Source organism: Salmo salar, chromosome ssa09, assembly GCF_905237065.1.
Source record: "Salmo salar chromosome ssa09, Ssal_v3.1, whole genome shotgun sequence".
In the NCBI taxonomy this organism is placed as follows: Eukaryota; Metazoa; Chordata; class Actinopteri; order Salmoniformes; family Salmonidae; genus Salmo; species Salmo salar.
Genome location: NC_059450.1, coordinates 13,860,296 through 13,885,183, shown reverse-complemented (window position 1 = coordinate 13,885,183; position 24,888 = coordinate 13,860,296). Strand labels below are relative to the sequence as shown.

The following is a 24,888-nucleotide window of genomic DNA, read 5'->3' as shown; positions in this document are numbered from 1 at the left end:
TCATCATTACAACCTGCAAATGACCCTCTGATCCGGTCGGTCTGCTTGAACTTAGCCCGGACAACCAGGGGTCAACAAAGAAACACACCCTGCTTAGCAACAGTACTGAGAGGGGTAACAGAGCGACAGCCACTGTCTAGCAGTGCCAAAACGACATTACCCACAATACTTTAAGTGACATTGACTCTGGCATGTTGTTGCTGCATGCAGAGTGAGGATGAATGGTTCAGCACTCATTTTGTGTTATTTAAGAAAGGAGAGAATTATCATCTGGTGTAAGAGCTATGTAGTCCTTTTGAGTTGACACGACACCTCTCCCAAAAAAGGAAACGTCAGTGATGTTCCCTGGAAAGGGAAACGTATTTACTTCTGAAATCACTCCTATGAGGCGCAGAGTACAGTAAGATACCTACTGAGAGAATCAAGTCAAAGGGCAGGCATGAAGTCAGATTAAAGTTTGTGTGTGTGCGTGGAGAGGATATATAGGGAATGGTACAATTCTGAGTGCTTTGGTTTTTATTTTTATTCAAATTTAATGTTCAAATGGAAGTCATAATGTAACTCATGTTATAATGTGACAAGTAAAGAAGAATGGGGAAGAGATGTTTGAGTTCATTAACAAACTATGATGATTATGGTTTTGGGTAATTGTTCTTCCATATTTTTACTTGTAAATGCAAACCTCTGTATTATACTCCTATACCAAACTCATTAAATAATGAATTATTATTTATTTTAGTTGGAATATTGACCAACACAATACACATGGAAGCCAGATATGGCATGTTGGGAATTGCGCTACCTTACAGTACTCATCAAATAGTCGGTGATTCCCATCACCCTCTGGATGAGGTCAGTGAGCTACTGTACAAATGTTTACGAAACGTTATAAACAGTCTGTCTACCTGAATGGTCTGGAGAGAATACTGATTGGAAAGTACCACCATGACCAGCGTTGACTGCTCTTACCCCAGACCCAGAGAGAAAGAAACCAAAGACAGACCATGCTGAGCATTAAACCTATTTAGTCTGTTCTGTCTGCCCCCAGTGGGGTTCCTCAGCCAGGGTGTAGAACTACAGAACAGTACAGAGGTTACAGTCACAGCTAATACAGTACTGCAGCGTGTATAAATAACCAGATCATCCATTCTGTCTATCATACATCATCATTACTAATCTGAGGGACAGGTGAAGAGAAAGGGATGCTTACTAAACAATGAAATGGCACACAACCACACCCTGCAACCCACTTTGATTGGATCGTTAAGTCTGTTATAATGGGCAGTACAGGGGCTGCTAGGTATAGCTGACAGACAAAGTAAAAAATAAGTAGGAAGTGACAAAAACAAATGGATATATAACACCATGCTCATATAGCATATCCCCTTCAGAAATGCAGACTTCAAACAAAACAATTATCCATCCATCTTTCATTTACAATTAGATTTTTTCAACTGAACACATGAGCCTCCCTCCTCTCAAACAGGGTGGCCATTTCCCTGACATCTCCTTCCTGTATTGTACATGATAGGTGTATAATCCTATATATTTCCTACTTCAACAGTTTACTACCTCACTCTCTCACTCCTATCCTGGATGCTAGCAATGAAAGCAGGAACGGAATTGCACACAGGCCATCTCTCTTCCTGAGCCTCTTGCTCTCCCCCCCCCCCTCTCACTCAGTCCTCTTCCTGCAGGACCTCCACAGCCTCCAGTAGGTGTAGTGCCAGGCTGTACTGGCCGTGGTTCTCAGGTAGGATCTCTATGAGGCGGCTCACCAGCCTGCTGGTCTGGCTCAGGGGCACCGACGGGCACCCCAGCTCACTGGGATCCTGGGGATAACACACACACACACACACACACACACACACACACACACAGAGAGATAAATACAAACACCATCAGTAAACCAGGCAACACTAGGGGGTTGAATTAGGCTAAGAGAGATGTTTTTAATCACCTTGAGACAGTCGTTCTAGCATGTAAGGTAACACAGAGGTTGGTCTCACCATAGCCTTGAGCCAGGTGCAGAGTGTTGGGGGGAGGCGTGCCAGCAGCTCCATGGCGGGCTTGGTCTGGGTCTGGGTGTGCAGCAGGGAGTAGCTCAGCCTCTGGCCTGTTAGAACCAACAGCTGAGAACCCAACACGTCCTTATCCTCCACCTCCAACATCACCTGACAGATAACACACACACACACACCGGCTAGCTTCCGCTTTTTTAATATACTTCATGAGTGATCATATTCATTTGATTAATGTGTGTATAATGTTACTTGTATTTTGTATTGAAGTTGTTGTTGGTGGTGTTTATGACTACCTACCTGCTCTGCCCGGGGATCCAGGCCCTGGTTGTACAGCTCACACACCAGGTGTCTGCGCAGGATGTCTGGGTTGACTTGCAGCAGGGTCCCCAGGTCCAGACACAGAGAGGGCCACGTCTCATCCCCTGACTCAAGGTCCAGCCGGGTGGATGCAGGAGCCGTCCCTGCCTCACTCTGGGTCTTCACCCAGCCTGTCAACACCCTGAGCAGGAACTCCTGTCTAAGAGAGACCAGTCCAGGGTCCATATCTCCGCTGGGCATCAGCTGGATGGACACCAGCTCTCTGAAGAAGGCACTCTTACCCTGGAAGAAGGAAAGAATTACAGTGAGTATACTGTAGGTGTTATGCATGTGTGTACTCTTTGGTTTACGCCACATGTGTTTGTCTCACCTTGCTGTCGAACAGACTGAGTGGTTTGACCCGGAGGTTGAAGGTCATAGCAGTGTGTAGTAGAGTGGCCAGGAGACAGTGGTGTTGTACAAGGGGGTAGTGGATTCCCCTCTGCTCCAGGGCTAACTCTACTATGGAGGCAGGACCCTCCGCTCCCCCCCACACTTCCTCCACACACAGCTCTGGAGGGGTCACCTCTTCTATCCCTGAGTCTGCCTGGAGGAAAGGGGGGAAGGGGTTCAGAGTTACCAAGGAAAAGCCTCACTTGTCACTATCAATCTACAAATGCTTTAGTTCAAAAGTCATTTTTCAATGCTGCAGCAACTAACAGGGCTCGCAACTAACTTTTTTCCTCACTGTCCCGAAGTTGAACTATCCCAAAAGTAAAATACTATTTTTAAAAAAATATGGTTTTGATATGCCAACATGGGTCTGGGTCATTTGCAGTGCTTTTGTTGTGTGTGTGTGTGTGTGTGTGTGTGTGTGTGTGTGTGTGTGTGTGTGTGTATGTATATTTATTTCTGAGACAGTCTATATTATTTATTTAAGAAAATAAATGTTGAGCATCTTAATTAAAACAGACAAACATGCATTACATTATTAATAATAATAAATTGAACACGTTAACCACATGTATACAATATATCTAAGAGAGAACTATGTTATTGTGAACTGGTTACTGAATCAACTTAAGTTAGCGACATTACATTCCACCACCAGCTGCCCCATTAAAACAACATAACACAACAATAGCCTATACAATAAAGAATGTGTGTTCCCCAGCCTTCACTTTCTCTGCTTCACCCTCCCTCTTCAGTCACTGGAGAATGGTGGTCTTGACCTTTTTGAGCACCACCACTTACATAACAGCCAGGGCCTAAAATGTACATTTTGGTTCAACAGCCACTGTGGCAGGTAGATTTAAAAATCTACCAGCCACTCATATTTCAAACCAGCCAAAATAAAATAAAAATCTCTAAAATTACACCAACAAAAACACACACAAAAAAAGAGATGAGCATGCTTTGTAATGTTTCTAAAATAATACATGCATTACTAGTAAGTAGTAATGTGGTATATTGTTCTTTGAACACAAAATACCACAGACGAGACAAAATGTTCACCTGCCGCTTTAAAGGAGGTTACCTTGGTAACGCGACTTGAGTCTGTTCGTGACTGAGATTGAGAGTGACTAGTATCCACGTTGCTTCTCTTCCCTAGCTGTTGAAACTCAAACATTAAAAAACAACCTAGCTTGTGAACAAAATGTAAATAGCCAAGGAGCCCAAGGACAAAGTCTTACTTCAGTAGACTTTCGTTTAAAGTAAATTAAACTGTTATGCCTGGGCGCAGCGCTTCAAAAACGGCAGGAAGAAATACTTTGCAAATTTTACAGTGTGCATTCGATACAGGCCACGGAGATACAATCATATTCTCTGGAATACCATAGTAGCTAGCCATAGCGTAAAGACAATGCAAATGCCACAACAACTCCCGGCACACGCAACCTAAACTCTATGCCAGCAGACAGGCTGGGAGAGAGTAACATGTACATTTCAATAGGCCTATTTGCCCAACATTGTAATAATATTTTTATATTAAACATTTCCATAACTAAAATAATGACATATACGAAGCCTAGCCAATCATATCATTGTTTGAAACCTGGACGTTTTAAATAGCCTACAGCTAAAATTATACCATTGAAACCAAAGGCAGTAAGGCACAATCCTATTGTTGCATGTTTAGATATTCCCTCTTTCCAAGTTTCTACCATTAGGCAGTATATCCCGAGTGGCGCAGCGGTCTAGGGCACTGCATCTCAGTGCTAGAGGCATCACTACAGACACCGTGGTTCGAATTCAGGCTGTATCACAACCGGCCTTGATTGGGAGTGCCACAGGGCGCCGCACAATCGGCCCAGCGTCGTCTGGGTTTGGCTGGGGTAGGCCGTCATTGTAAATAAGAATTTGTTTTTAACTGACTTGCCTAATTAAATAAAAAGGTTAAATAAATAAAATATCCATCGCATTTTAAAAACCGCTTCGCATCAGGTGCACATTTGGGAACGCTGTTCTCCCGTAATAACATTTTGGAACATTCACGCATATGGCAGAGAGGAGTGAACACATTGCTGCTCTTGTAATGTGAATTATTCATAGTTTATCAACTTTCAAGCTAAATGTTGTGATCTGTTTCAGCAGCCTTGTCTTTGTGTTTAAACATTTTAGTATGGAACCACTGTTGTATGCATTTTATATTTTTCTGGCCTATCGTCCCCCAACTTCTATTTAGAACCGTCCCAACGTCTGTTTTGAACCATCCCAGACAAAAATAATGTATTGTGCCCGGGAAAACGGGACACCCTTAATTTTGAGCCCTGAATGGTACATCATTGCTGTGACAAATCCTCTTGCACTTACATCCACTTTGCATGCAGCGCATGCTTTTTACCTGTGCTGCAGTTAATCTGCCTAACTGTATGCATCCATCCATCTATTTTTGTGTACCTCCATCAGAATCTGTAGCAGCTCAACACAGGAGCCGAGGAATGACGTCATGGCACCGTCTCCCATTCCCACATCCTGAATACACACAGAGGCACCACGAATGTTATATACCGTTATGTGTACGTCTAATCACAGCCCAATCAGAGAGGTAGACGTGTAGCTGAATAGAGCAGTGCTCTGCTCACCCGTCGACACAGGCGGTCTTTAGGGGCCTTCCCCACCTGTGGAGAGGAAACGCAAACAATCTTTCATGAAACACAAATATAGGACACCAGTTTTCTGTTCTGTTGAAAACAGAACCCATTTGAGTCCCCACACTAACATAATACTAAATAAAATACTAAAAATAGAAATACTTTAGAAAATTAGAAATACTAATCAGTTGTAATAGTGTGAGGATGTTCAGCTATGCAAATATATTGTGTACATTTCAGCTGATGTCTGCAGAAAATCCAACAACTTCGACCAAACTAAATGTAAATCATATTTCTACACAAGTGAAATGTCAGTTTTATCGCCTTTAGTTGGCAAGGTAGTCACACGTGAAGAGCATTATAAAGATAATTATGATCGTGACGTTTCATGCATCAGAACTCTCTCACATACAAACACACAAAAAAAGAAATTGCTGCTCACCTTCTCCATAAGGAAAGCAGCAGCTGAGAAACGTTTAACGATGAACGTGTTCCACATCATTGAGGAGATGCCTGCAGGAGAAAGAGAGTCTTATAGTACAAACCAAAGGACACACTGAGGAAACACAGCGTGAATATTAAATACGATTCTGTATTGTCTGACCCAGCTGGATGTGAGGACTAGAGACTAGCTTCAGGTGTTCCACTGCACAACACAGATACCGCCCCTCCTACAGGGAGAGAGAGAACAAAACATTAGATTTTACACCTTAAACTGTGTGTGTATAGATGTGACTGTGTATAGATGTGTGTGTGTGTGTGTATAGATGTGTATGGATGTGAGTGTCTGTGTGTGTAAGGGAAAGGGGGATAACCCAGTCAGTTGTACAACTGAATGCATTCAACTGAAATGTGTATAGATGTGTATGGATGTGAGTGTGTGTGCTGGTACTGTTTGGAGCCAAACCTCTGGGTATTTGTTCCACTGCACCACGTACTCCCAGCAGCAGTGGGCAAAGAGCAGGTCAGGAGAAAGGGAGTCTGGGAAACGCTGACACACAGACACCAGCAGCTCTGGAGGAACACAGAAAACACACTCTTTAATACAACAACCCCACTTCCTGTAGAGGAATCAGTTTAGTGACCATAGAGTACCCACTCACCTGCTGCCTTATTGAAGTCTGCATCCTCCTGGCTTTTCTCCCTCAGCACTGGCTGGGAGGGCTGTTCTGTTCTCTGGGTCTCCCCCCTCCTCTGCAGCATGTCCTTCAGCCGCTCAGGGGCCAAGTCCTGCCTGAACACCCACTTAGCCACACTGTCTGCTATACCACCTGAGAGAAAAAAAGGGGGGGAGAGAAAAAGGGATCTACTGTTCATGTGATTGGATTGGTGAAAGCAAAGTTTCACTTTACCACTCTCACCAATCCCAAGCCTCTCAGATCTGAGATTCTGAGATTAAGTTACGGATTATGGGCTTTTTATTCAAAGTGGCTGCAGATCCGACTTTTCTGGACCTTTCTTCCTGGGAGTTAAAGGTCTAGAAGCTTCTGCGCATGTGTGCGATTCTGTACTTTACACACAGTCTCTGCTCTACTCGTAGAGAACAGGTTACTCTGGCAAATGGTGCTCGTTTAATAGTTACCGGTAGACCAAAGCTGAATCAATGTCTGCAAGATCACAATGACAATATATAATAGCATAGTATACCGTTATTGGAATGAAGCTGAAACGGTCTAACCACAAGGACAACGTAGTGAAGAAGGCACGACAGCGACTCTTCAACCTCAAGATGCTGAAGAAATTCGGCCTGTCCCCGTGGGCCCTCTACAAGAGCACCATTGAGAGCATACTGTCATGCAGTGTCACAGCCTGGTACTGCAACTCCACCGCCGTGGACTGCACGGCTTTTCAGAGGGTGATACGTGCAGCCGAATGCACCATTGGGCGCACACTGCCTACCCTATAGGACACATACAACACCAGGTGTTGCAGGAAGGCCAAGAAGATCATCAGGGACCCCAGCCACGCCCTGTTCTCCCCGATTCAATCACTCAGAAGCGGGCAGTACATGGCAAAAAAACTGAAAGACTGGCCAACAGTTTCTACGGTCAGACCACCCCCACAACTCTCACCTACCTGCTAATCCCCCATGGACATTCTTTCTCTGGCCAGGATGATGGTGTGAATGGTGGCATTTCTCGCTCATGCGGCCATAACGCCACAGCGCGTGCCACTGGGCAAAAATACGCTAATATATATATTTTTTAATTGGACAACTCGTTGCTGACAGGTGTATAAAATCGAGCACACCGCCATGCAATCTCCATGGACAAACACTGGCAATAGAATGGCCTTACTGAAGAGCTCAGTGACTTTCAACGTGGCACCGTCATAGGATGCCACCTTAGTTCGTCAAATTCCTTCCCTGCTAGAGCTGCCCCGGTCAACTGTAAGTGCTGTTATTGTGAAGTGGAAATGTCTAGGAGCAACAACAGCTAAGCCACAAAGTGGTAGGCCACACAAGATCACAGAATGGGACCGCAGAGTGCTGAACGCGTAGCGAGTAAAAATCATCTGTCCTCGGCTGAAACACTCACTACCGAGTTCCAAACTGTCTTTGGAGGGCAACGTCAGCACAAGAACTGTTCGTTGGGAGTTTCATGAAATGGGTTTCCATGGCCGAGCAGTCGCACACAAGCCTAAGATCATCATGCGCAATGCCAAGCGTCGGCTGGAGTGGTATAAAGCTCGCCGCTATTGGACTCTGGAGCAGTGGAAACGTGTTCCTGGAGTGAGTCACCCTTCACCATTTGGCAGCACAAAAGACAAACCCCGGTTTGGCGGATACCAGGAGAACGTTACCTGCCCCAGTGCATAGTGCCAACTGTAAAGTTTGGTGGAGGAGGAATAATGGCCTGGGGCTATTTCATGGTTCAGGCTAGGCCCCTTAGTTCCAGTGAAGGGAAATCTTATCGCTACAGCATACCATGACATTCTAGATGATTCTGAGCTTCCAACTTTGTGGCAAAAGTTTGGGGAAGGCCTTTTCCTTTTTCAGCATGACAATGCCCCTGTGCACAAAGCGAGGTCCATACAGAAATCATTTGTCAAGATCGGTGTGGAAGAACTTGACTGGCCTGCACAGAGCCCTGATCTCAACCCCATCGAACACCTTTGAGATGAATTGGAACGCAGACTGCGAGCCAGGCCTAATCGCCCAACATTAGTGCCCGACCTCACTAATGCTCTTGTGGCTGAATGGAAGCAAGCCCCCACAGCAATGTTCCAACATCTAGTGGAAAGCCTTCCCAGAAGAGTGGAGGCTGCTATTACAGCAAAGGGGGGACCAACTCCATATTAATGCCCATGATTTTGGAATGAAATGTTTGACAATCACGTGTCCACATACTTTTGGTCACGTAATGTATGTGCTTTGATTGAATCAAAACACAGGTGTGCTGCAGTTTGTTAACACCATCTGCTCAAAAGTTCGCTCCAAAACATAATTAGCATTCACGATTGACAGTGAGAAAAGTGAATGGAGGGTGAACACACAAATTTGTGCGCCAAGTAACACATGCGCAGAATGTGATCTGGATCTTTCCATTGGGTTCTAGGGGGGGGGGGGGGGCGGAAAGGGGCGGTTACCTACGGATTAACAGCCACAGCCTTTTTATTTCTTATAGTATTTCTTAAAAGTATTTGTTCAGTACCTCGGCCCCCCTCCAGCAGGGCTTTGACTGAGCAGTGTGGTGTGGCGCCCCCTGGTGTTCCTTTAAGAGGCGCCACACACAGCAGCGTCTGCAGGGCCAGCACGTCCTCCAGCTGTCTCACACACACCGCCCACTGCTCCAGCTCCAACGACACCGCCTCCCACTCTGACTGAAACTGACACACACACACACACACACAGTCAGTGACGAAGCACACACACATCAGTGTGTGTGTGTGTGTGTGTGTTACCTTGGTCTCGGCCAGGCTGGTGATGTTAACCTTGGCAGCGCGGTGAGCCACTATTGCAGCCAGCAGGGCAGCAGCAGCACTTTGTGACTGGACACACGCAGACCGCACCTGCTGCCACCAGGGGGAAACACACTGCATGTCCCACGACGACTCCACCGCACCTAAGGAGTGGAAGAAACACAGACGTCTCTGAAAGTCAATGGGAGTCCACCACAGGAGGCTGCTGAGGGGAGGATGGCTCATAATAATGACCGGAACGGAACAAACGGAATGGCATTAAACACTTCGAAACCATACGTGTGATGCCATTCCACAATTCTGCTCCAGCCATTACCACAAACCTGTCCTCCCCAATGAAGGTGCCACAAACCTCCTGTGGACTCCACTACCTATTATCTTACCACAACCCAACTGCTAACTCAATCGTATCACAGCACAGATCACCTTACAAAATAAGATGTGATCGCACACCTTTCATGGAGCTGAGGGCAGTGAGGAGTGTGTGTAGGTGTCTGACGGCCTTTGGTTTCTTCAATACTTCCTTCTCTCTGTGCAACCATACACTCAGCAGCAGAGACTGAGGGAAAGAACACACACATAGACAACATGGATGAGTTACATTTCCTTCTATTTCAGTCTATTCTTCCTCCCATACCCAAATCTCCCCTTCCTTGAATCGGAGGTACGGATCAAAAAAGATGGATGAATACATACAGTTGGGCAGATGAAAAAATGTCCCTGCGCTGAAGCACAGGTAAAAAGCATGTGCTGCATGCAAAATGTATATTAGTGCACGTCACACTCCCATCCTGTTGCCGTACCACCCTGCTTCCTCTCCTCACCAGTAAATGCTGTGGGCTGATGCCGGTCTCCTGTAGTGTGTCACAGACTTTCTGTAGAGGGCTCTCTCCTGTCAGACAGCCCCAGAACAGAAAGCTCCCTACAGGGTAAACAACAACACAGTCTTACCCTTTATACACATAGGTTTCAAGTTTCACGTTTTAATGTTGCGTGCACAAGTACACATTTTGCCATGGAACGAAGGGAAAATGTAGCAGTTTTAAAGCTAATTTCCTGCAATTTTACATATTTTCAATGTCACGTGCACAAGTACAGTGAAATGCCTTGATTATAAGCTATAAACTCAACAATGCAGTAATTAATAACAATGTAATACTAAAAATAACTTAAGGTAGAACAAAAACACGCAAGAAATTAAAATAAGAACACGAGAAAGCAAGAATACTATATATTGGGTCAGTCAGTTCCAATATCATATTTACAGTGTGCAAGAGATACTGGAGTGATAGATTTGTATAGGGGTAATGTGACTGTGTGTGCGCGCGCGCATTCATCCTACCCAGTTGTGTCCAGTCTGCGTCGGGCCCTGGGACCACCCTGATCTCCTCTCCTTCACACTCCATCTGGGACAGGAAGCCGCGTACAGAAAGTGATGCGTCAGGGGAGTCCTGGGCAAATGAGACGGAGGGGCGTGAGCCGGAGGTGAGCTCTGTGTAGCGCTGCAGGATAAGGGAGACACGGGCCAGCTCCTCCTCTACACCGGCAACCTCCGTCTGGATAGGAAGAGGAAGAAGAGGAGAATTGTAATTTTGAATTCTGTAAAGTGAGTGTGGTAGAGGTGAAAAAAATGACTGACAAGACAAGCCACCAGGGTCAGACAACTTGGATGGAAAATTACTGAGGATAATAGCAGATGATATTGCCACATCTTCCATTTAAGCCTACTAGAAAGTGTGTGCCCTCTTGCCTGGAGGGAAGCGAAAGTAACTCCGCTACCTAAGAATAGTAAAGCCCCCTTTACTGGCTCCCAAAAAATAATTGTTTGACCAGATACAATGCTATTTTACAGTAAACAAATTGACAGACTTTCAGCACGCAGCACTGATGATTGGCAGAGAGAAATTTATAATAAAACGATTTGGGGGACTGTTTAGTTAGACTTCAGTGCGGGTTTTGACATTATCGATCATAGTCTGCTGCTGGAAAAACGTATGTGTTATGGCTGCTATATTGTGGATAAAGAGTTACCTGTCTAACAGAACATAGAGGGTGTTCTATAATGGAAGCCTCTCCAACATAATCCAGGTAGAAATCAGGAATTCCCCAAGGCAGCTGTCTAGGCCCATTACTTTTTTCAATCTTTACTAACGACATGCCTCTGGCTTTGAGTAAAGCCAGTGTGTCTATATATGTGGATGACTCAACACCATACACGTCAGCTACTACAGTGACTGAAATGACAGCAACACTTAACAAAGAGCTGCAGTTAGTGTCAGAATGGGTGGCAAGGAATAAGTTAGTCCTAAATATTTCAAAAACTAAAAGCATTGTATTTGGGACAAATCATTCACTCAACCCTAAACCTCAACTAAATCTTCTAATAAATAAAGTGGAAATTGAGCAAGGTGAGGTGACTAAACTGCCCAGAGTAACCCTGGATTGTAAACGGTGAAGGTCAAAACATATTGATACAACAGTAGCTAAGATGGGAAGAAGTCTGTCCATAATAAAGCGCTAATCTATCTTCTTAACAACACTATCAACTAGTTTTGTCGCACCTGGACTACTGTTCAGTCGTGTAGACAGGTGCCACAAAGAGGGACTGTCAACGGCTGGCCTTTGGCTGTACAGAGAGCAAACAATAAATATGCATGTCAATCTCTCCTGGCTCAAAGTGGAGTAGAGATTGACTTCATCACTACTTGTATTTGTGAGAGGTATTGACATAATGAAAGCACCAAGCTGTCTGTTTAAACGACTAGAACACAGTTCAGACACCCATGCATACCCCACAAGACATGTTACCAGAGGTCTCTTCACAGTCCCCAAGTCCAGAACAAACTATGGGAGGAGCACAGTACTACATAGAGCCATGACTACATGGAACTCTATTCCAAATCAGGTAACTCACGCAAGAAGTAGCATCAGATTTTAAAAAACAGATGAAAAAAAGACACCATATGGAACAGCGGGGACTGTGAAGCAACACAAACATAGGCACAGATACATGCATATACACACACGATAACATAGGCACTATACACCCACGTACACATGGATTTTTTGTTGTAGATATATAAGGGCCAGAGGGCACACAGTGTGTGGTGAAATCTGTTATGAATGCATTGTAATGTTTTTAAAATGGTATAACTGCCTTAATTTTGCCAGACCCCAGGAAGAGGAGCTGCTGCCTTTATGGGGATCCATAATAAATACAAAATCCCCAAAAGTCCCCACAAGGATAGTAAAACAAGGAAAATTCTCCCTCGTGGGGACATTTTCCACATTCCCACGAGGACAAAGGTTATTTTAAACTTAGGGGTTAGGGTTAAGTTCAGAATTAAGTTAAGGCTAAGGGGTTCTTGATTAGATTTAGTTTATTTAACCTTTGTTTAACTTGGCAAGTCAGTTAATAACAAATTCTTATTTACAATGAAGGCCTACCGGGGAACAGTGGGTTAACTGCCTTTTTATCTTGTCAACTCGGGGATTCGATCAAGCAACCTTTCTGTTACTGGCCCAACGCTCTAACCAATAGGATACCTGCCGGGTTATGGTTAGGGTAAATTTGGATTTTGAATGGAAATGAATTTTAGATCCCAACGAGGATAGAAGAACAAAATGCATGTGAATGCGTAGTGGTTCTGCACTCACAGGTTTAGTGTGTGCATCTGTGCTAGCCTCCACAGTAGAGTGCAGCTGTTGGATGTCGGTGTAGAGCTGGAGCAGTTTCAGCTGGGAGGAACACAACTGGAGCAATGCTTCATCTACCGCCTCACGGTCTGCAGGGACAAGACACACACACACACACACACACACACACAGAAGCATTAAGACACATATTTGTACAAAAACATGGTTGTGATATTAATTCTCAATGAATGTCCAGAAACGCACAGTACCTTTCCCCCTGAGACTGGCCAGTAAGAGTCGGGTGATGTTGGTCAGACAGGAGACTGGAGCATTCTTATTGGCTAGCAGAGACTCCAGGGCCTAAAGGGTAGGACAGAGAGCAGCAAGTAATAAGAAACGACATTCCCTGGGTGTGCTGACCCCACCCGTGTCTGAGTGTGTGTGTGCTCGTTGACCTGTTTCTTAATGGCAGGGTGTTTGATGTCCAGCAGTACACGCTGGGCCTCGCTCTCCAGGTAATCTGAGGAGAGAAGGTCAAAGGTAAGAAAGAGCTCGTCTGTAAAAGGGCATCCTTAAACCTCTTCATGTTCCCCCTCCATCTCACCTGGTTCCAACTCTCTGCTCTTCAGTAGTGTGGTCAGTCTCTTCAGCAGGTGCAGGTCCTTCGCTCTCTCACTCTTCTTATCACTGAAACAGGAGTCAACGCTGTTTTACGTGTGCACCTTTGCCATGCATGACTATCGAGAGACCACAGTGTTCGAAATAGCTTTTCACATTCAAATAATTGTAGCCCTGATACAAAGTGTGTGTATGTACTCACCTGAGGGCCAGATGGAAGGGGACAGTGACAGTGCGTAGTGCTCCAGTAGCAGGGTCGAACAGACACACCTGCTGTGTGTGGAGCTGCCAGCCCTGACTGGTCACACTGTTCACCCCCATCAGCCGGTAGCCTGCATACAACAACCTGACACACACACACACACACACACACACACACACACACACACACACCGAGAGAAGGGAATGGTTACTGGTTACAAATGCTTTAATCAGAACTGTGTGTGTGTGTGTGTGTGTGTGTGTGTGTGTGTGTACACCTGCAGTGTTTCCCGACAGTGAAGGCTCCTACTCGGGGGCCCTGCTGTGTGCCCCACACCTCCAGGATGCCTCTCCTGGGGGCGTAGATGACCAGGAACTGAGCGTGGCGCCGTGGGAGGGGCGCGGACGGGGAGGACTCGCCCCGCCCCTCAGACACCTGCACCCAACCCAGCTGGGCGTCCCGGTAGCCTGGGGCAGGGGACACTCAGAATTAGATTAGAACTAGATGTATAACCAGGGCCTTTTTCCAATTCAACAAAAACTAAACCCTACACAATGTTTGCTGTCTTTACAATAAACCACAAAACTCAGTTACTGTTGAGTGTCAAAGGGAAACTCTATTTCTCTCTCTCTCACCCTTCCACATGCGGATGGCGATGCCTCTCCCCACGTCGAGCAGCATGACCCTGCCAAAGTCGTCCGTGACCCCAGCCAGAGTGTTACAGGGGGACAGACAGATAGACTCCCCATGACGCCGTGAGTCTGGGAGACCAAACCTGGGGCCGGGACAGAGAGGAAGGACAGGGTGAGGATAGGCTAGGTAATCAGTTCACTTAGAAATGGAAAACAGACCAATTGATTCATTTGTAAGTGAAAGTGGTAAGGTAACTAGGCAAGTTGACTGTGTGTCAGAGTACATGTGCAGACGAAACAACTTCCTAGTTCTTCTAATAAGAGGGACGTGTTGGTCACCTGACTGCCAGGGGCGTGGCCGGTTCCACCTTGGGCTTCTGTTTCTGAGTTGGCTCCTCCTCATTCTGTTTCTTCCAGCCCAGCCACCCACTGAGAGAGAGCAAGACAATTAGATGGAAGAGAAAGGGTAGAGAGAGAAAGAGGCAATGCAGAAGAAAGAGTGAGAAGAGACGGAAGGGAAAGGACAGGAAAAATACACGGCAAACCAAATGCATAGACGGAGCCCTGAGCTGGAGAAAATCGTAGATATTTAACTCATGGTTATAAGCAGAATCATAGCATCCACCCCCCATGAGGGTATTGACAATCACACCGTGGGTATTTCAAAATACCCCGGTATACATGGTATACCGCCCGAGCCTATCATTCACTGAGAAATACACACACACACCTGGCGGCGGTGAATAAGGCCGATGTGAGTTTGCTGGCCACAGCCAGAGCAACGTGGGAGAGGAGAGGCTGGGAGCTGCCCTAGAGGGAGGGAGAGAGAATAGGAGAGTCAGGAATCCCTGCTACTGGTCTGAACTAATGCTGACTGTTTTCTTAGCCGATAGTAACTACGACTTTCTCTCAGAGATAAATAGACATGTGAGGTGAGAAAAAGATGGACAGCAGCCAGACACAAACACACACCTCTATGGCATAGTAAAAGCCTGTGTAGGGTCCTCCCCCCACAGTTATGTACTGACTCATGGCAGGGAGGCTGCCCTTCACAGCGGCATGGAAACCCCCCAGGATAGACGCATTCCTCATCTGGTCAAACACACACAGGGTCATTATACCTGTGTAGGGAGGTACGGAGAGAGAGCACTGTTAGAATGGAGAACATAGTTACACTTTCACTCAACCGGTATCCATCCAATCGATTCTTCATGATCTTCTCCTCCTTTCTTCTCCACTCCCTGTCCTCCTTCCCCCTCCAGCCCCCCCACGTCCTCCTTCCCCCTCCAACCCTCCCTCCTCCTGTCTCTCACCCACGCTGCTGTGGTCTACAATAGCATCCATGTCCTGTAGACCCCACTTCTTATAGGCCAGAGGAGGAGGCTGGACCACCTCACTGCCTGCTGCCGCCGCTGGGGAGGAGAGAGAGAAGACACGCACATAGAAAGTTAAGAATAATGACAAAGAGAAGGATTTTGGAGGAAGAGAGGGTAGACCGAGAGAAAGAGGAGATGAGGAAAAGAGTTGACTAAATGGTATGGAATTCCAGTATACCACCTCAAGCTACAATACACAAAATATACAAAACACACTACAGGTACTATGCTACGTGTCAAAGACTAGCTTGTGTGTGCGTGTCAGTACCTGCATCCTTTCTGGCGAACCCAGCCAGCAAATAGAGAAGATGGTTCTATTAAAACATAGGATTTCTTTGAATTTTTGCATTGAAATTTCAGACAACAAAAACTGTATAAAAAAGAAAAAAGCAAATAGCAAAATAACAAATGATTAAAGAGCAACAATAAAATAACAGTAACGAGGCTATATACAAGGGGTACCGGTACAGAGTCAATGTGCGGAGGCACAGGTTAGTTGAGGTAATATGTACATGTAGGTAGAGGTAAAGTGACTATGCATAGATAATAAACAGAGAGTAGCATTAGCGTAAAAATGGGGGTGGGGGGGTCAATGCAAATAGTCCGGGTAGCCATTTGATTAGCTATTCAGGAGTCTTATGGCTTGGGGGGTAGAAGCAGTTTAGAAGCCTCTTGGACCTAGACTTGGCACTCCGGTACCGCTTGCCATGTGGTAGCAGAGAGAACAGTCTATGACTAGGGTGGCTGGAGTCTTTGGCAATTTTCAGGGCCTTCCTCTGACACCGCCTGGTATAGAGGTCCTGGATGGCAGGTAGCTTGGCCCCAATGATGTACTGGGCTGTACGCACTACCCTCTGTACAGCTGTTTTATGCTGGTGGACCAAAACCGAAAGTAACTTACCATGAGATTTAAAAAGCTGTAAAAATTATATATTTTTTTTATTGAAAATATATTTCACAGCGATTTACATGGCACAATGATAAATTGAAATTGAGCAAACAGTGTAGAATTTTTGCAACCAGGAAATGACTTAGCGATTTCCACTAGATAACACAGTCTCAAAGTCAGAACAGCTTTCCCAATTTGACAACAGATGCCGCTCCAGCGGCAGAAATCAATAGGCGAATTCCACAGCCAATCACAACACTGGGGGGGTAAGTAATACTGTGAAACACTATCATTACACTACTAGCGACAGATATATTATGGATATTTTCTGAAATGACAATGCAAATATTGTAAAAAAAAAAAAAATGTACATTTTACATGTATATTTTAGGCATTTAGCAGACGCTCTTATCCATAGCACCATTAATGCATTACTAAAACTAGTTTTACAACTACTACTACCATACATGTACTGCTACTATAGTACTTTAACAAACAGACACACACACATGCAGCAGTACCTCGAGCCACCTGGTTTCTGCAAGCCCGTAGAGACTGGAAGAGACTGAAGCCGTCGATGGTGACCAGGGCTGCTGGGTAAAGGATACTCAGCTCCTCATGCTGACACAGAGACAAAGAGAGAGACTCATAAATACAAAGTGTCACCAAGAGAACCTTCGTCTCCAGGCCCAGACAGCCGTCAGTGTTTCGATGTGTATTATAGTCGTACCTGCTCGGTGACACCGGGGTGGCGGGGGATCTCGTAAGTGCGACACTTGAGCCTCAGCACAGGGTCCTCATTCAACAGCTGGGCTAGGAGTAGGACCCCACTCTGACAAAACGCACACCACCGTTAGATTAACACCAGCCAGACTCCTGACGATATTCTGCCTTCCAGGTCACAGAAGTAAATGCTGCTATACCTCGGTGTAGAAGCGTACATAACCAGATGAGAAGCCCACTACAATACATGTCCAGTCTGGTCGACCCGTGGAACTTCTGAACGCAGATAGAGAGAAGGTTAATACTCATCAATAGGACAAACTTAAGATGCACACACATTGATATGGGCACAGAAGTGAACACACATGGATGGACACGTTAGGTGGCTTACCTCTTCTGGCTGGCCAAAGGTATACAGATGACGTTGCTCACACTCTCCCTGTAGAGACACACACAGTGAATCTGGAATCTCGTCTTCTTTCTGTGTCCTTTCCTCTCCTCACATTCCTCTCATCCGCCCCGGTTTCTTCCCCACCTCCCTCATCCCGCTGTTCTCTCCCCCTGCCCGTCTCATCCATCCACCCCCCCATGTTTCTTCCCCTTCTCATCCCCCGGGTTCTACCACCCCTCCCTCGCCCTGTTCTCTCACCCCTCGTCGGTGCTGAGAGTTCCACTCCAGGACACAGCCAGCGCCATCCCCTCTCTGCCTCCGTCATCTGATCGCCACTTCGCTGTCGGAGAGGAGAGAAAACAGCAACACACACCCCTCCAATCAACAGCAGTGTGTCTGTGTCATGTCTGTGCACGTGCGTGTGTGTACATTAAACGTGAGCGTCTGTGTTTTGGGAGACATACCTGAGAGAAACACAGCCTTGCTGCCTTTGGCGACGACCATCAGGTCTGAGCAGGGAGACAGAGACACCAGACAGTCCTGCAGCCAGGGGGCGCTCACTGCTGCAGTGTCCTCCTCCACCCCCTGAGGAACAACACAACAGGACCAATCCTCAGAGATCACTGACTGCTATGGAAGAGTGCTATCTGATTTTTGTGCACAGGACAAAAGGCATAATGAAGGACGTTCAGGGATTTTTCTGCCATTGTAATCCTTGGGCGGGCCGCCTAAGCGTTTTTTTTTTTGGGGGGGGGGGGTTTCCTCCTCCGAGTCGCCTAAGTCCAAACAGTGAAATACTAAACATTTGGGATGGAAAAACGCTTTCAGTGTAAACTTAAACAACAAAAACCAGATATAAACTATGTACACCCATCTAGTACTGGGTCAGACCACCCTTTTGCCTCCAGAACAGAATTAATTATTTGGGGCTTGGAAACATTACTCAATTGGTATCAAGGGGCCTAACGTGTGCCAGGAAAACATTCCCCACACCATTACACCCCCGCCACCAGCATGTACCATTGACCACAGACAGGATGGGTCCATGGACTCAAGATGCTTACTTCAAATCCGGACTCTGCCATCAGCATGACACAACAGAAAATGGGATTTGCCAGACCAGGCAATGTTTTTCCACTCGTAAATTGTCCAGTCTTGGTGATCAGGTGCCCACTGAAGCCGGTTCTTCTTGTTTTTAGCAGATAGAAGTGGAACCCAGCGTAGTCGTTCGCTGCAATAGCCCATCCGTGACAAGGACTGACGAGTTCCGAGATGCCGTTCTGCACACCACTGTTGTTCCGCACCGTTATTTGCCTGTTTGTGGCCCGCTTGTTAGCTTGCACAATTCTTGCCATTCTCCTTCGACCTTTCATCAACAAGCCGTTTTCGCCCCCACAAGACTGCCGTGGGCTGGATGTTTTTTTTGTTTGACGCACCATTCTCGGTAAACCCTAGACAACTGTCGTGCGTGAAAAGCCCAGGAGGCCGGCCGTTTCTGAGATATCGGTGCTGCCTTGCACAGACGAACATACCACGCTCAAAGTCGCTTAGGTCACTTGTTTTGCCCATTGTAACATTCAATCAAACAGTAACTGAATGCCTCGATGCCTGTCTGCCTGCTTTATATAGCAACGGCCACGTGACTCACCTTAAAAGATAAATATTTTCGTGAACAGGGTGGTGTACCTAATAAACCGTTTAAGGAGTGTCTTTTTTTTTAATTAATATAATCTTTGAGAACTAACAATCACCAAAATAAAAAGCTAGACAGGCAGGGAAAATGCCCAAAACAATACATTTAGTAGTATTGCTTTTGTTATTATGTTTGAGCAAATGTACACATCTTATCCGTTGCAAAATGCATAGAATTGCAGGAAATTTGCTTTAAAACTGCTAAACTGTCTCTACACCGCCAAGATGGGGGCTTCTAAAATCTTCCCTACAATTTAGCTGCGCCGACCGGCAGACCAAGGCCCTTTTTGATCCAGAACAACCCTGACGTTAAATTATAAGAAAGACTACTGGGAGAAAGCTGGACAGAAGGAGAGTGTTGGAGATGTTTTGGCCTGTTTATGTGTTCCGTATACAGTTGAAGTCAGAAGTTAACAAACACCTTAGCCAAATACATTTAAACTCACAATTTTCACAATTCCTGACATTTAATCCTAGTAAAAATTCCCTGTCTTAGGTCAGTTAGGATCACCACTTTATTTTAAGAATATTTTAAGCTTTTATCACATTCCCAGTGGGTCAGAAGTTTACATACTCAGTATTTGGTAGCATTGCCTTTAAAATGTTTAACTCGGGTCAAACGTTTTGGGTAGCCTTCAACAAGCCTTCCACAATAAGTTGGGTGAATTTTGGCCCATTCCTCATGACAGAGCTGGTGTAACTGAGTCAGGTTTGTAGGCCTCCTTGCTCATACACATTTTTTCAGTTCTGCCCACAAATGTTCTATATGATTGAGGTCATGGCTTTGTGATGGCCACTCCTATACCTTGACTTTGTTGTCCTCAAGCCATTTTGCCACAACTTTGGAAGTATGCTTGGGGTCATTGTCCATTTGGTAGACCCATTTGTGACCAAGCGTTAACTTCCTGACTGATGTCTTGAGATGTTGCCCCTGAACAAGGCAGTTAACCCACTGTTCCTAGGCCGTCATTGAAAATAAGAATTTGTTCTTAACTGACTTGCCTAGTTAAACAAAAGGTCAAATTAAAAAAAATATCCACGTAATTTTCCTCCCTCATGATGCCATCTATTTTGTGAAGTGCACCAGTCCCTTCTGCAGCAAAGCACCACCACATGATGTCGCCACCCCCGTGCTTCACGGTTGGGATGGTGTTCTTCTGCTTGCAAGCCTCCCCCTTTTTCCTCCAAACATAACGATGGTCATTATGGCCAAACAGTTCTATTTTTGTTGCATCAGACTAAAGGACTTTTCTCCATGTGCAGTTGCAAACTGTAAGTCTGGCTTTTCTATGGCGGTTTTGGACCAGTGGCTTCTTCCTTGCTGAGCAGCCTTTTAGGTTGTGTCGATATAGAACTCGTTTTACTGTGGATATAGATACTTTTGTACCCGTTTCCTCCAGCATCTTCACAAGGTCCTTTGCTATTGTTCTGGGATTGATTTGCACTTTTTGCACCAAAGTACATTCATCTCTAGGAGACAGAACGCGCCTCCTTCCTGAGCGGTATGACGGCTGCGTGGTCCCATGGTGTTTATACTTGCGTACTATTGTTTGTACAGATGAACGTGGTACCTTCAGGCATTTGGAAATTGCTCCCAAGGATGAACCAGACTTGTGGAGGTCTACAATTTTTTTTATGAGGTCTTGGCTGATTTCTTTTGATTTTCCCATGATATCAAGCAAAGAGACACTGAGTTTGAAGGTAGGCCTTGAAATACATCCACAGGTACACCTCAAATTGACTCAAATGATGTCAACTAGCCTATCAGAAGCTTCTAAAGCCATGATATCATTTTCTGGAATTTTCCCAGCTGTTTAAAAGGCACAGTCAACTTAGTGTATGTAAACTTCTGACCCACTGTAATTGTGATACAGTGAATTATAAGTGAAATAATCTGTCTGTAAACAATTGTTGGAAAAATTACTTGTGTCATGTACAAACTATAGTTTGTTAACAACACAACTGTATGTTGTCTGTCAAGGGTTATTTTTACTTGTTTTGTACACTAGAGTTCACTATATGTTGGGGCCATGGGTCAGGTATGTATGTATATATATATATATATATATATATATATATATATAAATAAATAAAAACACACACACAGTGCATTCGGAAAGTACTCAGAACCCTTGACTTTTCCCACATTTTGTTACATTACAGCCTTATTCTAAAATGTATTAAATAAAACATGTTCCTCATCAATGTACACACAATACCCCATAACGACAAAGCGAAAACAGGTTTTTAGAATAATGTTTTTATAAAAAACATATTTACATAAGTATTCATACCCTTTGCTATGAGACTCAAAATTGAGTTCAGGTGCATCCTGTTTCCATTGATCATCCTTGAGATGTTTTTACAACTTGGAGTCCACCTGTGGTAAATACAATTGATTGGACATGATTTGGAAAGGCACACACCTGTCTACATAAGGTCTATATACAGTTGACAGTGCATGTCAGAGCAAAAACCAAGCCATGAGGTTGAAGTAATTGTCCGTAGAGCTCCGAGACAGGATTGTGTCGAGGCAACAAACAAACAAAAAAAATCAGGGGAAGGGTACCAAAACATTTCTGTATCATTGAAGATCCCTAAGAATGCAGTGGCCTCCATCATTCTTACATGGAAGAAGTTTGGAACCACCAAGACTCTTCCTAGAGCTGGCCGCCCAGCCAAACTGAGAAATTGGGGGAGAAGGGCCTTGGTCAGGGAGGTGACCAAGAACCCTATGGTCACTGCCAAAGGTGCTTCAACAAAGTACTGAGTAAAGGGTCGGAATACTTAAAAAGTGATATTTATGTTTTTGCTTTGTCATTATGGGGTATTGTGTGTAGATTAATGGGGCGGGGACTATTTAATACATTTTTGAATAAGGCTGTAACGTAACAATGTGGAAAAAGTCAAGGGGTCTGAATACTTTCTGAATGGACTGTAGGTAGCACAGGGGGCCAGAAAGGGTTAGCACAGGGGGCCAGAAAGGGTTAGCACAGGGGGCCAGAAAGGGTTAGCACAGGGGGCCAGAAAGGGTTAGCACAGGGGGCCAGAAAGGGTTAGCACAGGGGGCCAGAAAGGGTTAGCACAGGGGGCCAGAAAGGGTTAGCACAGGGGGCCAGAAAGGGTTAGCACAGGGGGCCAGAAAGGGTTAGCACAGGGGGGGCCAGAAAGGGTTAGCACAGGGGGGCCAGAAAGGGTTAGCACAGGGGGGCCAGAAAGGGTTAGCACAGGGGGGCCAGAAAGGGTTAGCACAGGGGGGCCAGAAAGGGTTAGCACAGGGGGCCAGAAAGGGTTAGCACAGGGGGCCAGAAAGGGTTAGCACAGGGGGCCAGAAAGGGTTAGCACAGGGGGGCCAGAAAGGGTTAGCACAGGGGGGCCAGAAAGGGTTAGCACAGGGGGGCCAGAAAGGGTTAGCACAGGGGGGCCAGAAAGGGTTAGCACAGGGGGGCCAGAAAGGGTTAGCACAGGGGGGCCAGAAAGGGTTAGCACAGGGGGCCAGAAAGGGTTAGCACAGGGGGGCCAGAAAGGGTTAGCACAGGTGAGAGGAGAGCTCATACAGTTGTTACCGTATCACAGATACAGCTTATAGAATGCATCTCTGCACCTTTAGTATAGGAATGTGTTTAAGCTATTTATATTTTATATGCACAATAAACTGGAACTTCACCCAAAAAGATTAACATTTGGAAAGCTGATTTTTGAGGACATGTTATTTACAGCGCTCTCCTGTGCCAGTGGCTTTTCATAGGGAATCGCCACTACAAAGAACAAGAGTGTAAGAGACAGACAAACTGACCGTGGTGTCCCCACTTCCAACTTCTTTGGCCTCAGGGTTATCCCATGACCCCCAGTTGGAGTCATCCCAGGCCAGCTCATTCTCTGAGGGGGAGAAAGGCAATCACAAATTATTTGAAGGTGCAATCCAGAATCAATTGTCAGTTTTAAAGGCTATAAAGTTTAACATTTATTCAGACCAGGTGATGACACACACACACACACACACACACACACACACACACACACACACACACTTGTAAAACATATTTCGAACTGGCGGGGTCACACTAACAGAGAAAGCAGAGAGAGAAGAGCATGAAGGACAAGAGAACTCCCTTGACCCAAGAGAGAAAAGGGATGAAGTCGAGATGCTATAAATATCAGTGAGTGGGAGGAGGAAAGCTATTGACAGAACTCCTATTGACAGCCAAGGAGACGCCTGTTGCTATGGTCTGACTGAAACATGCATGCACAATGGTTCAGGGTTAAGAGCATGCATGTGGATTGTTGTGTGTGTCTTCTTTTGTCCAGTATCATGCGGTAATCTGTTCAGATGCCCTCCTGTAGGATGACTCATAGCATACGTCAAAGGGCAAACCCCCCCCCCCCCCCTTTCTTTCCATCCCTGTCTGCCTCCCGCTGTTACTGCAGATCGAAACAGCTCACCTTCACTACACCTTGCGCATATCAACTGCTATAATCTCTAATTATATGATTCATTATGTGACAAGCCAAGGATTTAAAGAGATGCATTGTTTACATTCCGTGCCCCTGGCATTTTTAACATCTAGAACAAAAAGTGCGACTTCGAGAGCTAGCAAATTCTGCAGACACGAGATATAGGTGACTTCGCCCACAACTAAACATTAACGTTTGCAGTCTCTTTTTGAAAAGCAAGCACACAAGTTGGTCATAAACAGCAACTTCTCTCTCCCAGAGCTGAGCGTTAGCTACCTCCTTTCCTGTCCGCCGAGGAATTGTTGTTTTGCTGGCTCTGGAACAAGAACTCCCGGACTGCTTTGAGTTCTTGGACCCGACAGTACTCGAACAGGCAGCAGGACATTTCGATGCAGTCCCGACCAGAGCGGATACAGGGAATTAGCCAGCTAGGCTAGCTAGCAGCTACAGTCCAACAGGGGAGGAATAACGTTGCAGTACGATTAAGTTAGCGCGAATCTATACAATAAACAAGACTAGAGTCCTCGGCGATACGTTGTGTTGATATCTGTAACGTTCCCAGGAATATCGGTAGAAAAATGAAGTGTACAGGCTATTGCTGTCAGTGGTTTTCGTTACTATTTGTACCGTTTCCACTCTTTACTTTAAGTGTTTTGGTGACGACACATACCGTTGTGAAACAGGCAATAATAACTTAACACTTTCGGGTCACGGATTTTTTGGAATAGGCTACTTCAGAATAAGAGTCCCGTCCTGTATGCTTTGTAAATTGATAATTAGGTAAAAAATGATGGAACATTTGCACAATTATCATAATACATTTTGTAAACGTTATCATACAAATAATAATTTAAAGTATTTCTATAAGATATTTTGTGATTTTTATTCTTCTTTTCAAGCCTAAATGGTCAACAATGTTTTGTTGTGTGTAGGCCTA

General features: G+C 45.4%; 1 protein-coding gene across 1 annotated transcript; it reads right to left on the bottom strand.

Annotated features, from left to right (window-relative positions):
- Nucleotides 1–498: 498 nt before the first annotated feature.
- LOC106610756 (rab3 GTPase-activating protein non-catalytic subunit) lies at nucleotides 499–24,648 on the bottom strand. Its single transcript, XM_014210296.2, has 34 exons — nucleotides 24,228–24,648; nucleotides 23,293–23,375; nucleotides 18,269–18,389; nucleotides 18,063–18,144; nucleotides 17,805–17,852; nucleotides 17,614–17,689; nucleotides 17,421–17,522; nucleotides 17,212–17,311; nucleotides 15,739–15,837; nucleotides 15,398–15,546; nucleotides 15,156–15,235; nucleotides 14,765–14,854; nucleotides 14,429–14,568; nucleotides 14,071–14,260; nucleotides 13,794–13,937; nucleotides 13,578–13,660; nucleotides 13,429–13,493; nucleotides 13,243–13,333; nucleotides 12,995–13,122; nucleotides 10,680–10,893; nucleotides 10,162–10,259; nucleotides 9,791–9,896; nucleotides 9,320–9,480; nucleotides 9,070–9,244; nucleotides 6,520–6,687; nucleotides 6,324–6,430; nucleotides 6,021–6,087; nucleotides 5,859–5,929; nucleotides 5,408–5,443; nucleotides 5,223–5,297; nucleotides 2,713–2,928; nucleotides 2,322–2,624; nucleotides 2,010–2,174; nucleotides 499–1,832 (listed from the first exon to the last, which is right to left on the bottom strand). The coding sequence occupies exons 1-34, from the start codon at nucleotides 24,334–24,336 to the stop codon at nucleotides 1,680–1,682; spliced, it is 4,095 nt and encodes a 1,364-aa protein (XP_014065771.1). The 5' UTR covers nucleotides 24,337–24,648; the 3' UTR covers nucleotides 499–1,679.
- Between the last annotated feature and the right edge of the window lie 240 nt (nucleotides 24,649–24,888).